Genomic DNA, 14,438 nt, shown 5'->3' with positions numbered 1-14,438 from the left:
TACTTAATTATTTAATTAAGATTTTCTGCTTTGCAAATACATCCGCCTCCGAAGAGACTTTTTAAAATAAAAAATAAAGGAAAACATATTTATTCAAAAAGAATCATTACTTTTTCTTCTCTGTTTCAGTACATAGATCAGTAACTTACATTTTATATAATCTTGCACAGAACTTTCTTTAAAAGAAAACAAAATAATATCCCTAAGAACTGGAATAATAATAACTCAGTGTGTGGCACAAACAGACAAAACCCAGTAAATCCAGAGGGAACGCTGGCACTCCACTTCCTAAACTCACCCACTTGGTTGTGGGGGGAGAGATGGAGCAAATCCAGTGTGTGAATTCAGGACAAGCATGTCAGCCTCAGCTTTGAATTTCCTGGCTCTGTTGGGCGAGCTCGATTTTATCTAGATCTGGGGAGGTGATTACATTTATATCCTGCAAACCCCAGCTTCAGAAGAAAAGTTTGAACTCCCCTCAAGGTGTGAAGCACAGGGCTCCCACCTCCTCCAGGCTTGAGCTTCCCCCCTTCCTCCCCTGGGCTGTGAAACTGGAGAAGAGGAGCAGGAACAATGTCACATGAAGGGAATGCTAACTACACTGCAACCTCGCTGCTTCCAGGCAGCTCCTCCAGCCTCAGCCTCTCTTTCTCTCTGGCTGACTTGGTTAAAATCATTGTTTGGCTCCAGCATTAACTACATTCCAGAGGGACGCAGCGCCCAGTCTCCTTCCTCGCATTCCTGCCCCACACAAAGGAGTCCCTCCCTCGCCTGGCCTCTGTGCATCTCTTCCAGCGCCACAAAGACCCTGGGAGCCGGGAGTTGCACTTGCCCCCAGGCTCGGAGTTTGTCCCCGGCGCTTGGTCTAGGTGCAACTCTGCTGGGAAAGGGGGAGAAGGCAGGCAGCCCCTGAGTGCAAATTCCTCCGCGCAGCGCGCCATTGACTGGCCTGAGCAACTTATTTAAGGCTGGAAATTGACACACGGGGGGCTTTTTCTTCTAGCCTCTCCTCGTTCGGCTAAGGGAGCTGGTCGTGCGACGGGCTGTGGAGCAGGGATGCCTTCCAGGTGACCTGGTACAAGGAGCTGCTGGGTCACCTGGCTGCAGATCTCTGGGGCAGGGGGAGCAGCCGGGCAGAAAAGTGCCTTTCCCTGCTGCAAACTTCCCAGCCGGCGGCTTTCGTGCCCCCCCTTCTATTTTCTTTCTCTCCCCCCACCCCCCGGCTCGGGGCCGGCGGAGCATGGAGAGGTACGAGGAGGACATTGCCCGAGCCAGCAAGTTCATGGAAGATCTGTCTCTCTACGAGACCTGCCAGGATGGGCTGTACAGCGGCCGGGGCTGCAGCGCCAGCCGGAGGGAGCTGCTGGAAGACGCCCAACGGGCCATCGCAGCCCACATGACGGCGGAGCCGAGAGGCAAGAAAATGAATGGCACCGTGCCCCCCCCGGGGGACGCCCACCCCGCCGCCTCCGGCAAAGTGTACCAGGCTGCGGCCGCCCCCCAGCCCCGCTCGCTGAACGGCAGCAGCCGGGGGGGCGGCCAGGAGCCGGGCTGCTGCGAGGAAGGGCTCTGCACCCGCTCCGAGGTGGCGCTGCCCTGCTACGGCGGCTTCGCGGACAAGGGCAGGCGCTATTCCTCCGAGAGCGCCCGGCACAGCGCCGGCAGCACCTACGAGGGCGTCTACGTGCCCAAGCCGGCCGGCTCCTACCCCGGCCCGCCGGGCAGCCGAGCCCACGCCGGGCCCGAGGGCAAATACAACGCGGCCAGCCCTAGGGCCAGCCTGGCCGCCTCCTGCCAGGAGCAGCTCAGCCGCTTCTCCAGCCCCAGGTCCAGCCTGGGCAGCAGCGGCGCCCCGGGCTACGAGAAGTTCTCCAGCCCCCGGGCCAGCCTGGTGGTGCCCGGGCAGGAGAAATACACCAGCCCCCGGGCCAGCCTGGTGCAGTACGAAGGCAGCGCGCTGAGCCCCAGGTCGAGCTACGCCAGCACGGCCAGTGACACCAGCAAGCACTCCAGCCCCCGGGCCAGCCTGAACAGCTACGACTGCGGGAGCAAGCCCAGCAGCAACCGCACCAGCGGCATCAGCATGGGCTACGACCAGCGGCACATCAGCCCCCGGTCCAGCACCGCCAGCCAGTACTCCTGCACCATCAGCCCCCGCTCCAGCTACTCGGACTCCCGCTACGGCCCGTCGGGGAATCCCGAGCTGGATGGGGCTGGCGGGCCCGGGCTCCCCATGGTCAGCCCCAGGTCCAGCCTTTGCAGCCAGGAGGGTCGGACAGGGGCGGTGGGGAACTGCAACCCGTCTGTGATCAGCCCCAGGTCTAGCATCTCCAGCCATAGCTCCCGAAGTTCCAGAGGCTCCATGAGCGCTTACCCGGAGCTCCAGCTGCCGTCGCCCCGCTCTTCCATGCTGGGACCAAGTTTACAGGAGGAAAATACCACGCAGGAGCATGGAGATGCTTATCCCAGGCACGAGCAGCAGCAGCATCCTGCTGCCTCCAACCCCGACCCGGCTTCAGGGGCGTTAGCATCCTACACCTACAGCCCAACCAAAGGGTCCGCTTCAGCTCCCAAATTCAAGCTTCCGTATCAGGTCACCCCGACCAGGGAGAGTGGACCCAGCCAGGCAGAGAGGAGGTTGGAAGCGTTGACGCTGGAGCTGGAGAAGGAGTTGGAGATGCACATGAAGAAGGAATATTTTGGTAAGTAGCATCCTCTTGCTCGTCTCTGGGAGTGCCTGGCCCAGGAGGCTATGGGGGGAAGGAGAGGGGATTGCATTGCTATTGCCACTGTCCGACAGCAGACTGGAGCTCAGCGTGTACATCCCGCGGCCCACAATGAGCAGAACTGGTTTAAAGTTGACTTACTGTGTACATTCCAAACAGGCATGGGGGGAATCCAGTCTTGAACGATCCAACATTAGAAGCATTAGCTTGTAAGAGTCAAATTATTCAAAGATGATCCCTTATAAGACCCTATTTTTCCTAACAGTTTTACCTGTAGGAAAATAGTCACTGACATTCATGGCCATTTTCTATCCCGATTATTTACCCAGGAACATATTGTTAAAGTCTGCTGTAGTCCTGAGCTAAAGGACCAATTTTCAAAAAAAAACTTTTCTTAATTGTATTCCTCTGGCTTTAGATTGCATTTCTCCTGGTCCATTCCACTAGTTACACTAGATCTGTTTGTTTAAAAAGCTGCTTTTTATGCTGTTCCTCTGTCAAAAATCTGTGCTTTGTTTGTTTTGGAGACTTTCTCCTTCTGTTTATCCCTTTTGCAGTCTGTCATTTTCCTTGTTTTCCCCCTCTCTGGTGTGACTGGAAACAATGCATAAAGTATTATAGAAGCACCTGTTTGTGCCAGTATGGTTTGGTATGGTATGGTTAATTGTCTTTCCATTATAAACCTAACTTTTCAGGACTCCCTAACTTTAGAATATAAGTTAATGTGATTTGAAATAGATACGTTTGAAGTCTTTGGCCCAGCTGCTGTATTTTTGTTTTTATAAACAATGGGCAAACTGGAGAAGCCAGTTTTAGGACTTGCTTCAATAAAATCTTTGTCCCGATTCAACATGAGAGATGCTCATAGGAGCCTCTGGCACATATTGTTTCCGGCCTGCAAGGCCTTGCTTGGCTCTTCACCGCACGCAAGTGTGACACAGCTTGGATTTGCACCTAGAAAGTGAGAAGAGATGATTGGGGTGATGAGATCCTTTCCTGACAGACTGCAGCTAAGTCACTCTGCCTGCATATCTTCTCCTTTCCTCTCTGTCTGTTTCTGTCTTTCTGAACAATAAAAGCTCCGTGAAACAAATGAATGCATTTTGCAGTTAGTCTGCAGTGTAAGTTAAGCCCATTTGGTATTTTTTTTAAATGAAAGGAAATGGCCAAGATATTTGCATTTGAAAGACAACTACAGAGAGCTTGCAAATACTACCCCATTCTCTACAGGTGCTGGGAATCTCCCAGTGCAGCCAAATGGGGTGTGGGGTAGGGAGGGAAGATTTTGGAAGACCTCATAGACTGCATGCACTCATGTGGATTAGAGATCCAAGTTCTGCAGAGGGTGCCCTGCTTGGTTGTGTATAACAGGCTCCATGAGCGCTTTCCCGGAGCTCCAGCTGCCTTTGCCCTGCAACTTGGAGATGGGGCAGGGAAAGGCAAGTGGATGTACTGATGCATCAGTCAGCTGGTCATTGCCCGCTCCCCTCCCCCCCTCCCCCCCCCCCCCCCCCCCCCCAGCAGTGAGACAGACTCTGTGGCCTTTGAGGGGAAGGTTTCCCCCCTCAGTGCCCTGCCCTTTTACTCAGACTGGGCGCAGAGGAGAGACAGACCTTACCTATTAGGTATGTTCTTTTTAGCTCATGTGAACATTCTGGAGGACCAGGATCCATATTATTTTAATGGATTTAATGAGCATTTTGGATTGTGTGATCGTGTTCCACAGGAGAGGTAGGAGCTGAAAGAGGGACACTCATGGCCACATCTGTGCAAGAGGTTGGAGTGCCAATGAGGTGCTGGCTGTGATAGTTGAGAACATTCCAGATCAGCAGGAAGGACCTGTCTTGCACAGATATTTATGCTATTTATAAATATGTTGCTTTGTGGTTCTGACTCCTGTGAATTGAAATAGGAATTTTAATGCTGATGAAACAGGAGAGTTAGCAATAGGAAGTGGGTTAAGAGACACATGTAGGAGAGAAGATTGTCATTCACTACATAGTTGTACAGTACCTTCCATCTGGTTGGAGGTCTGAAGGGGCTACCACAATATAAACTATCATAATAATTATTATGACTCATTAAGTATCCATGGAAGCTGAATTGTGAAGTTAATTATCACACTAGGCAAAGTAATGTTTGCCTTGCAAATCTCAATGGATTTCAGTGGAAGTGCGAGCACTAAGATGCTTTCAGAGCACAAGACATTAGCCTTCTTCTGGTGCGGTGAAGTGGCATGGGAGTAACTCGGAGAGGATGGAAGAGTCCATCAGGAGACAGACTGGCACAGGGAGTGTGGTGGGATGTATGTGCGAGTGGGCTCTATTCTACAACTTTTTAATTTATAAGAATTTGCCTATTGCAACCGTCGCTAGGTGCATGTATATTCTATAACGACACTTTACAATATGCCCTAAAGATCAACAGACTGAGGCTCTGTCAGACAATGGGAGAAGCACATTTCAGAGTCTAGGACCCTCTGTTAAGAATGTCCTGCCCCCATTGCTCAGAAATTCATATCTAGGAGAGTTTGCAAACCTCCCAGCGACCTTAACTAGTGCAGTGGCACACAGAAGTCTCTCTGGTAGCCAGGACCCACACCAGATAGGGTTTAAAACAGCATAGCACAGATTATCAGTGTTCTGTAGCACCTATTATTTTAATTAAATTACTACTGTTTTTAATAGGACTTTGTGGGCTTGATCCTGCAGTTCTTTCTGAGTCAAAGTGAAGTGAAGGGTGAGTTTTGCCTGAGTGAGCACTTCAGGGTTGCGCCCTGTGTGACTAAAGATTGAAAGGGTGAAAAGAAATATAATCCGAGCAGTACTAGGAGCTGCAAGAGGCTCAGAGTGATGGGGCAGGAAGCTGTCGTTTTCGATAGATCTAATGGCTAGTCACATGGATACTGCTTAAGTGGTCTTTAGAAGCTTCTCCTAACACTCACTGATAGTAAATCAAAGGCAACAGAAATGCATTACTGCATTCACACAGTACTAAGCATCTGGCGTACACCCATATAAATGAACTTAAAGGCCTGGCTACCTAGTCACCATAGTCTCTGTACCCAGATCAGTACGTAAAAGGAGCACTCCTCTAGGAAGTATCAGATTCGTCCGGAAGACCTTCAAACACCTGCAATATTTAGGCACGCTATAATTTTACCAGTAGAAAATGAAAGTGTTAACCCTAATAGTCTAACAAACAGAGCAAATGGTTTAATGCTCCTTAACTCGATCAGCCTAAATATCTAGTAAGTACGTTTACATGTTGTGACATTGCTAATTTTAGTCTCTCTCAACACCAGTCCTCATAACTTCTATTCAAAATGAAAGCTTGTCTACATGGGGATGTTACATTGAGGTAACTTTAGTTTATACGCCTGACGGTGCCTTGTGTCCATACACAATCTTTTTTAAAGTGAATTATTTGGCATCTTTGGCTGCTGCAGTAAGGGTATGTCTACGCTGCCCATGTTACAGCGTGGCCGTGGTAGCGCTGTGATGTGGGTAGTGTAGACACGCTTTATCGCTGGGGAAGAGCTCTCCCGGAGATTTAAAAACCAACCCACCCCGAATGAGGGTGTCTATACTGGCACTTTTTAGCGCTAAAACTTTTGTCACTCGGGGGTGTTTTTTCACACCCCTGAACAACTAAAGTTTTAGCTCTGAAAGTGACAGTGTAGACACCGCTTAAGTAATCCTCCATGGGACAGGAGTAACTCCACTTTGCAGTGAGTTTGCTTTAAGGTTCAGATGATTCCATGACTCTGCTGCTGGCAGTCATCCCACTGCTATCTCACGCTGCATTGCTTCTCCCCTGGACTGCTCTGTCTGTGTACTTGTATGGACACCACTACTCCAGGGTCATCTTGTCACTTCTCCGTTTACATGCTGGCATTTAGTCAGGTGCGCCTCTTCTCGAGACCAGGTAATGGTGAGTTCACCCTTCCAGAGTCACATCCCCACTATAGCAGCTGTGCCCTGAAGCCTCCACACGGATGCCTGCAGAGATTGCCCTCTTTGGAGAGCTGCGTGTCCAGTCTCCTCTGTCTCCAGAATGCAGGCATGTACGAGACCGTGTCAGAGCAAATGAGGAAAAGGGCATGCCCAGAGCTGGGCCCAGTGCCGAGTCCAAGCAAAGGCACTCCGAGAGAAGAACCTGAAGACAAGGGACAAGCACTGCCACTCTGGTAATGCTCCACTCCCTGCCCAGACTATGAGGACCTGGACCATGTTTTTGCAAGCGATGCCACCGCTGTGCTCAAGAATTGTGTGGTGGACAGTTTTCCAGAAGGCACCGCAGAAAGCATGGCAAGCATCCTGGAGCCCGCATAGACCATAGGGTCTGACAAGGAGCAGGTTTTTCTGGATGGCCAAGAATTGCGTGACCTATCAGAATTGGGGATCCCATGCAGGGACAGCTAGACAAACTGCTGTGCAGGGGACCCCTGCTATCAGCCAGCCTGAAAACGCGTCCTGGGGGAGCTGCTCGGGATGTGTTGTGTGCTGTATTACAAGACGACAGCATAGGGGGATTTAAACTACTTTTTTTCTGGGAACTGGCTGTCTGCTGCCATGTTAGGCGGGGCTAGAAGCCTCTCCCCACCTAAGGGGTGTTTAACCCCTTCACTCCCGCACTGTACTCAACATGACACCTGCACTGAAGAAGTAACGCTATACTTTTAATTTGTGGCCATACCAAATTCTACACCCATCAGCCAGGTTTGCCTCCATGCACCCTTCTCAAATGGCTTCCTGCTTGCTCTCCTTCCCTTCCCCCTGTTCTTTGCCACCCCCTTTCCTTCCCCACCCAAGACAGCAGCATGGGGGTTAAAACAATCAAAGGCGTTGCATGGCAGGGATGCTTATTGTAACTGCAGGCCCGGACAGAGAAAAGAGCAACAGAAGTAGTAATTTGGCTCCCAGTTCTATAAATATCCTCAGCTTGAACTTGAACCCAAATCAGGCTTCACAGATGTTTCAAAATGCATAGGCACTACACAGCATTAGTGGGTATTTGACACTCTTGGATTCAGAGCAATGACTGCCGAGTTCTGTTTATTTTGTAGTGCACTTTATGGTGATCTGCCAGTGTCATAAAAGAGAACTTAAGGCACAGCTTGTATTTTGGCACATACGTTGCAAGGCAGTGCAGCTCCCCCGGGACTGACCGGTAGCTACCGTTTCCCTTCCATGCCTGCTCCAGATGGAGGGACACCTAATAACCACACTGCATATCTTCCTGGTTTGCCCATTGTCTTTTTTGAACAAGACCCTTCTATGTCTCCTGAGGATTTGCCTCAGGGAACATCCTCCAACTTACGGTTGGCCTGCAGGGGTGCATATGCAATTACTAACCTGCCCTCTGCTGCCTTCCGCCCACCTAAATCCACCACAGCCACCCAGCCTATTTTTACAGAGGTCCCTTACGAAGGGGAAATAATCTGGAAAATGTCTAACCACCTTGAAGTGAATTCTTCCCCCCCGCCCCCTGCAGAGTGGGGAATGGCATTCCAAAATTGTGGGGAAAGCAACATTTGGTGATCGTTGGCATGGAGACTAGGATTGGGACAATAAGTCCTTGTGCTTTTTCTGGTTTCCCTGATTTCCACGGCCCTGCTGAGAAACTGACAAACCTTGGAATGAAGGAAAAAAAGACAAGAGAGGAAATATTCAAGGTACTAGTAACTGCATCCTGACATGGGGCCGGGGAGGGACGATTTCCAGGAGCAGTTGGAATGGAGGATATGGGTCTTGACAGGGACACGATTCGGAGGCAAATCGCAGTGTGGGAGCACCTTTTGTTACAAAGGTCAAGCACAGCACCCATCTTGGCAATGGCTTGCACACTATGGAGGACACATCATATACTGCAACCTCCCTGTCAATCAGCCATATTTCAGGCCCTTCCCCCAGCAATCCAACCCCATGGAGAAGAAGAGTTGACTGCACCTCACCTGCAGCACTTTGTGAGTCTTCTACATTTTGGGCATGCCACAGTTCTCCTGGTTTGAAGTCTGTACTACAGTTGTCTTTCTTTTTCTTTTCTTTTAATTCAAGCAGCATTATTTATTATTTGTGCTATTGGAAAACTCTAACTTTTTTTTTTTTTTAGTACCACTCAGCTGAAAAATTTCATTATAAACAGCTCCCCCCATCTTTCATAGAACATCCCCCCCCCATAGTATCAATTCCTAATAAAATCGATACACGAGCACAGTTCAGTCATTTCTTTGGTTACAGCATGTTCATTATTCACAACTACTCTGTAGCCTCAAAGTAAGAGCATAATGTGCCCCTGACCCTGTTTCCCTGGCCACTTGAGGCATTTGTCAGGGGCACCCTCTCAGGCTGTCTGTAAGGATCAGAAAGCCGTTCCACGTCCTGCTCCCGCCCAGACTCCCGCTTTTGGATCTCACAGATGAGGTGCAAGAGATAGCAAGCCCTTATCCCACAAGGCACATAATGAGAAGTGTCATGTCATGTCATCCAGCCTTGCAGTCTTTCAAGCTCATACTCCACTGTCATTCAGCAACTGCTCAGTTAAACTGTTCCTTTCTTTTGTCAAGTGTCCAGTAAAAGACTTCATCAGCCAGGGAAGCAGGGATAAGCTGGGTCTCCCAAAGTGATGGGAAAAATCATAACTCCATTAATGTCCATAGTGGTCAGGGGAGCAAAAATTCCCTATCCCATTCCAGCAAATGGGCCTGATTCTCTAAAGAAACTGGCATCATGGACCTTTCCAGAACTCACATTAATACTGGTGAACCTTCCACAATGGTCAATCAGGCCTTGCAGCACCATGGAGAAATACCCCTTCCTGTTGTGTTTGGCCTGGTGTTGGGGTAAAGAATAGGCATGTGTCCCATCGGTAGCCCCTATACAGTTTGCAAACTTCATCCGTGCAAATGCCCTGTGCCTTCCACAGGGCATTGCAAATCTTCATGACAGCAGCCCTAACACTTGATCTACCAATACCAACTTGATCATCTGCTGACCAGTAGCACTTTGGGGGTGAGAGGCTGCCAGATGGTGCTAGCAACATGCTGAGGAGAACTCTCACATTGGTGTTCTGCCTCTCTAGCTCTTGGGTGAGCGCTGCACAGATATCTAGGAAAGTAGCCTTCTGCATTGTGAAGTTCTCCTGCCGCTGCTGATCATCCCAGTTCTGCATCACTCTCCCATCCCACCAGTCTCTTCCAGCTGACCAAGTCCAGGAACATGGCTCCACTCAGTGAAGCTGCTCCAGATAAATGCTCTGCAGAAGTAACTACTCGATTTCACCCTCCTGCTTCTCCTCTACCTCTAGCTGTATTGCATCTGAAGCTGTCTGAAGCCGCTGAGCACGCCCATTCAGCCGTGTGACTGCCAACAGAATGCGTGTTTGTTTCAATGACTTTAATGATTGCAACACTCAGCAGTGTGTCATCTGTACTGTCTGACAGCAGCTGGAAAGTGGCAGTGGCAACATTTGGATGAATTATGGAATTATTAGGAATCTCAGGAGTTTGTTAGTTTGAACCGCAAGTCCCACAATTCTTGCAGGCTCTGGTAGACATCATGAGAAAAATCCCACAGCATAGGGCTGAGTGATGGAACATTGCACCATTGGATATCTACCCAGAATGCTGTGTGGCTAATTTGAACATATGCAGATCTGTGTGGACCCAATGATTAACAAGGAAAGCACCGTAAGCCAGCATAATGAAGTCATGTGGGTGCCTCTCAGGTCACATATTTAATTCAATGCAATTATGGCAAACAAGTTAGATCAATGTAATATTGCCAGGCAGACAATCCCTAAGACACTTGTTTGTTTTTATTGTTCTTGTAATAGAAATCCATATAACTAAGACAGCTTGTATATAATCATGATATATGTGGCACATGTGCAGGTACATGTTCCGGCAGAGAGTCCATTTCCTTGAAAGCACAGTCTCCCTCAAATGATGGCTTAAATAGGGTCTCTCAGTCAGTGTGTAGTGTAATTTTGGAATTTATGTGATACAATGTTGAACAGAGCCATGGGGAATGTATGAAGCTCAAAAAACGTACTAAGACCACTGAGATATTTGTTACTGTGTATCTTCTGACACATTTTAAATGTTAATTTAGTATTTGTATATGTCCTGAGACATTTAAATAACATCAAGGGACTGATTTTGGGGCCTCAGCCTTTACTTGTTTGTGAACAGTTTTGTGCAGCTACGCTTCCTTTTCACAGGCACCTGCACGCACCGGTATTATTGTGAAGAAAGCATGCGTGCACAAGTGGAAGCTGGTTTGAGACTAATAGTGGTATTCCTGTCCCAGATGTTTTGTCACTTACCAGCTCAATTTGTAAATCTGAATGAAATTTAAAGGAACTGGGCAAAAGGCTGCTATTAGTGCCCCGAACACTTCTGCTAAAATATTACTCTACAGATTCTAATTTCTTAGGAAGCTTTATTCATAAAATATTAGGTCTCTCCTATTCCCACCAACACAGAAAGATAACAATTGATACAGTTTAGTTGTCTTTTTAAGCAAAACCTGTTCTGGGGATTATTCTTTAATTAATCTTTTTTTATCCAGGGCATGAAAAATTCACTCTCCTTTGACTAGGAAGCTACCGGGTGAGTGCCATCAATGTCTACATAATCTAAGCATTCCTTTAAAAGAGTGTCTAGACATTATGGTTACAACAATAACCTTCCAAACATAAATAAAGTGTAGAGCTATGCCATGCTTTAAGCCTCTGGTAGCTCCAGTGCCTCTGGGTTGCTCTCAGCTTTGCTAAATTACAGCAGACTGAGGGTGTCTCACTGCTGCTATTGGAAATCCTCTAGGTACCCATGAAACTGACCAGAATCATGGCAATTTCACATTGCCACAGCTTGGAAAGCTCTCAACAGTAGAGTCAGACACTGGATCTGCTCACAGGAGAGGGTCCCAAAAAAGCAGATGGTGGATGGGGGGAAGCTGCAGCAGTGGTTGATTATCAGAGACCCACCACCACCGCAAAAGCCATGAGAGAGTGAATGCTGCTTCTCTCTTCCAGAAGCCAGAAGGACACTCACATTTATCAGACACTTTCTACCTAGAGATAACAGAAGATGGAACCCAAAGTAGGGCTCATGGAGCCCCCTGGTAGCAATCCTATTACCGCCCCCCTTCATAGCCACTGGGGGTTAGAGGAGATTTGACTTTGCACCTAGGTGAGACTCCTGGATTGTGGGAGGGGGCTCACTTTAATTTGGGCCTGTGTCTGAGGATGTGGATAAGTGAATGGATGACCACAGTTCTGTAACTCATTGATTGCGTGATTTATATTTTGAATGGGTATAATGTGGATACAGAGGGTACTGGCCACTTCTAAGCCATAGTCACACATTGACTTAGGGCTTCTGATCCTGGGATTTGGATTCATTTGACTGTGACTAGCATTTTATGGGCATGTGAGCTACCACACTGTAGTAAGCCTCAGTTTAATTCTTAGAATTTACAGACACCCTCTACTATCACCATATGGTTTGGAAATTCTACCAGCACACATGTCTGTGTGAACACACCGTAGCTGATTTTCTAAGCCACATGATGATGATGCAGGCCATGTGTCAAGGGGTGGAGGAATGAGCCATTCAGTCCTATAGATCTGAATTAAAGATTTTCATTTATACTTGAAATGTGTATATAATATATATATATATAGAGAGAGAAGTCTTTTCTGCTTGTCATTGACAATTAGTACCTTTAGAGAGAAATGAGCTTATACAAACTGAAGATCAGTCCACGCTTCAGATTGCTTTGTTTTGGGGTGTGTTAAGGCTCCGATGTTGTTGGTAATTCCGAAGTGACAAGTTCTTATGTATAAAACACTGAGGAGTTTATTAGATCTGTTAATCTCTAGGACATAGTCACTAGTTTGAAACTAAATTTATATTATGCTCCACCTGATTTAAAGGGGGGGGGGGCAAGTCAAAGTCTTGGATGTAACTTTAGATCCTTCTCTAGCATTCTCTGTTTAAAAACAAAACACAAAACCAGCAGCATTCACCTTCTCAGATGGTCAAGGAAACATCTTAAGAAACATTTTAACAGTTTCAGAAAGATTCAAAGTGAGGATTTTTTTCCATCTGAGTTTAACTCCTGTTGGCAGCTATTAGTATAGTCTTTGTGCTTGAGCATCCTCAGAGATAGGTAGGAGTACTATAACCAGGGTGGTGGTAAATCACCTACCACACATTCACAATTCACACACATCAGTAGTAAATCATTTTATGAACTACGTGGCAGTGCCTAACTGTCTATCTAAGAGTGCAACGTAGCCCTACATGAAAGAGCCACTGTCTAACTGGCTATATTTAATGTGTGAATAAAGCTGATACAGTTTGGAGGGAAATCTTTTCCAGATTGTACATGTCTATTTTCAGAAACAATAGCCAGTTTTTTATGTGTGACTCAGTTTTTGTTTTTGTTTTTAAATTGTTTTCCCCCATGCGGGTTCTGCAGCAGCAGCAAACTGACAGACCCTATATTCAGTGCTGTGCTAATATAATTGATGTCTATAGTTAAGAACAAGGAAATAAACAAACCACCATATTGATTTCAACTGCTATTAAAAAAATGCACCAGGGTTTGCCAAATAATAAAATAACAATTTTGGCAGGAGAAGACGTTTTTATTTTCAAGTTTCTAAAAGGATTTTGCAAACAAAAATCAGACAAAAATCATCCGAAGAAGTGAGGTTTTTACCCACGAAAGCTTATGCCCAAATAAATCGGTTCGTCTTTAAGGTGCCACCAGACTCCTTGTTGTTTTTGTAGATACAGACTAACACGGCTACCCCTGATATGAGACTCTGGTGGCAGTGAGCCAAAATCTGAAATGTACCTGGGTAAAACTCCCATGTACTTCAGCTGGAGTTTTGCCTGAGTAAATAGTGAATTCAGAACTTGGCCTAGTAATAATTTTACAGCCCAAAAGGTATAAAGGACTGTACTTGACAGCATCTGTTCGACACTGCAACAAAGTTATTGCCTTGTATTTTTCATCCACCATCCCATCCTTCTCTGCAAGAAGTTAACCATAGTGCTCTGTTTCCTCATAACCTCACGGTGTTTAAGGTGGTTGTGTTCATTTCCTGGGAAACATACAGGGAAATGAACACAACTGTTTGTGCTGGGTTGAGATTATGACCTTTTTACATAGGATGAGAAAGCAGGCTGGATTAGTATGAATCCGGTGTTCCGAGGCTGACGTTTCTTTCCCTGTGGAGTAAGTTATTGGGATTCTTTTATCTCATATTCTGACATTCCATGTTTCAGCAGGAAAATGTGGGGTAGCTGTATTGGTGTAGATCTTTCAGTAAATTACAATTAGGTTCTTTCAAAGCACATGTGTTTTATTTTATAGTGTGTAATGATGCAACAGTTCTGCCTTCTGAATTAGTTTGGGTCCATTACTGTTTCTTAATTTGTGGCTGAAGAGAACGAATGTCATTTAAAATGATATAATACAGTATTTGACTTATGCCAAACCCTGGATAAAAAAATGATTATGACTAGAATTGGTAATAAATTATACAGAGCAAAACTGAAACAGCATAAAGGAATTCACTGAAATGGTTGGCGACTCTAAGTGTTGTTAGCAGTTTCAGAAGGCATTTGCCATTCATGTCAGAGCACTGCATTTAACTGCCTGAAATGTTCAAGTTCTAACAGGAAATAGGTAC

At 46.9% G+C, this 14,438-nt stretch overlaps 1 protein-coding gene across 13 annotated transcripts in view; it reads left to right on the top strand.

The window, feature by feature from the left end:
• Window positions 1-442: 442 nt before the first annotated feature.
• Window positions 443-14,438, top strand: part of WTIP (WT1 interacting protein) — a 118,797-nt gene continuing 104,801 nt past the window's right edge. For 2 of the 13 annotated variants that reach the window (XR_010592598.1, XR_010592597.1), the window contains exon 1: window positions 456-2,702. Coding sequence is in view for 8 of the 13 variants with exons in the window: in XM_065567228.1 (XP_065423300.1) it covers window positions 1,241-2,702 (1,462 nt within the window). In the remaining 5 variants the exon portion in view is untranslated. Of the gene's footprint in view, window positions 2,703-14,438 lie in introns of all 13 variants that reach the window. The other 11 variants (XM_065567222.1, XM_065567226.1, XM_042852160.2 and 8 more) reach the window with 9 other exon arrangements.

The sequence above is a fragment of the Chrysemys picta genome, chromosome 14 (genome assembly GCF_011386835.1).
Source record: "Chrysemys picta bellii isolate R12L10 chromosome 14, ASM1138683v2, whole genome shotgun sequence".
NCBI classification, from domain to species: Eukaryota; Metazoa; Chordata; order Testudines; family Emydidae; genus Chrysemys; species Chrysemys picta.
Note: the sequence above shows the minus strand (reverse complement) of the source record. Positions and strands in the feature narration are given on the sequence as shown.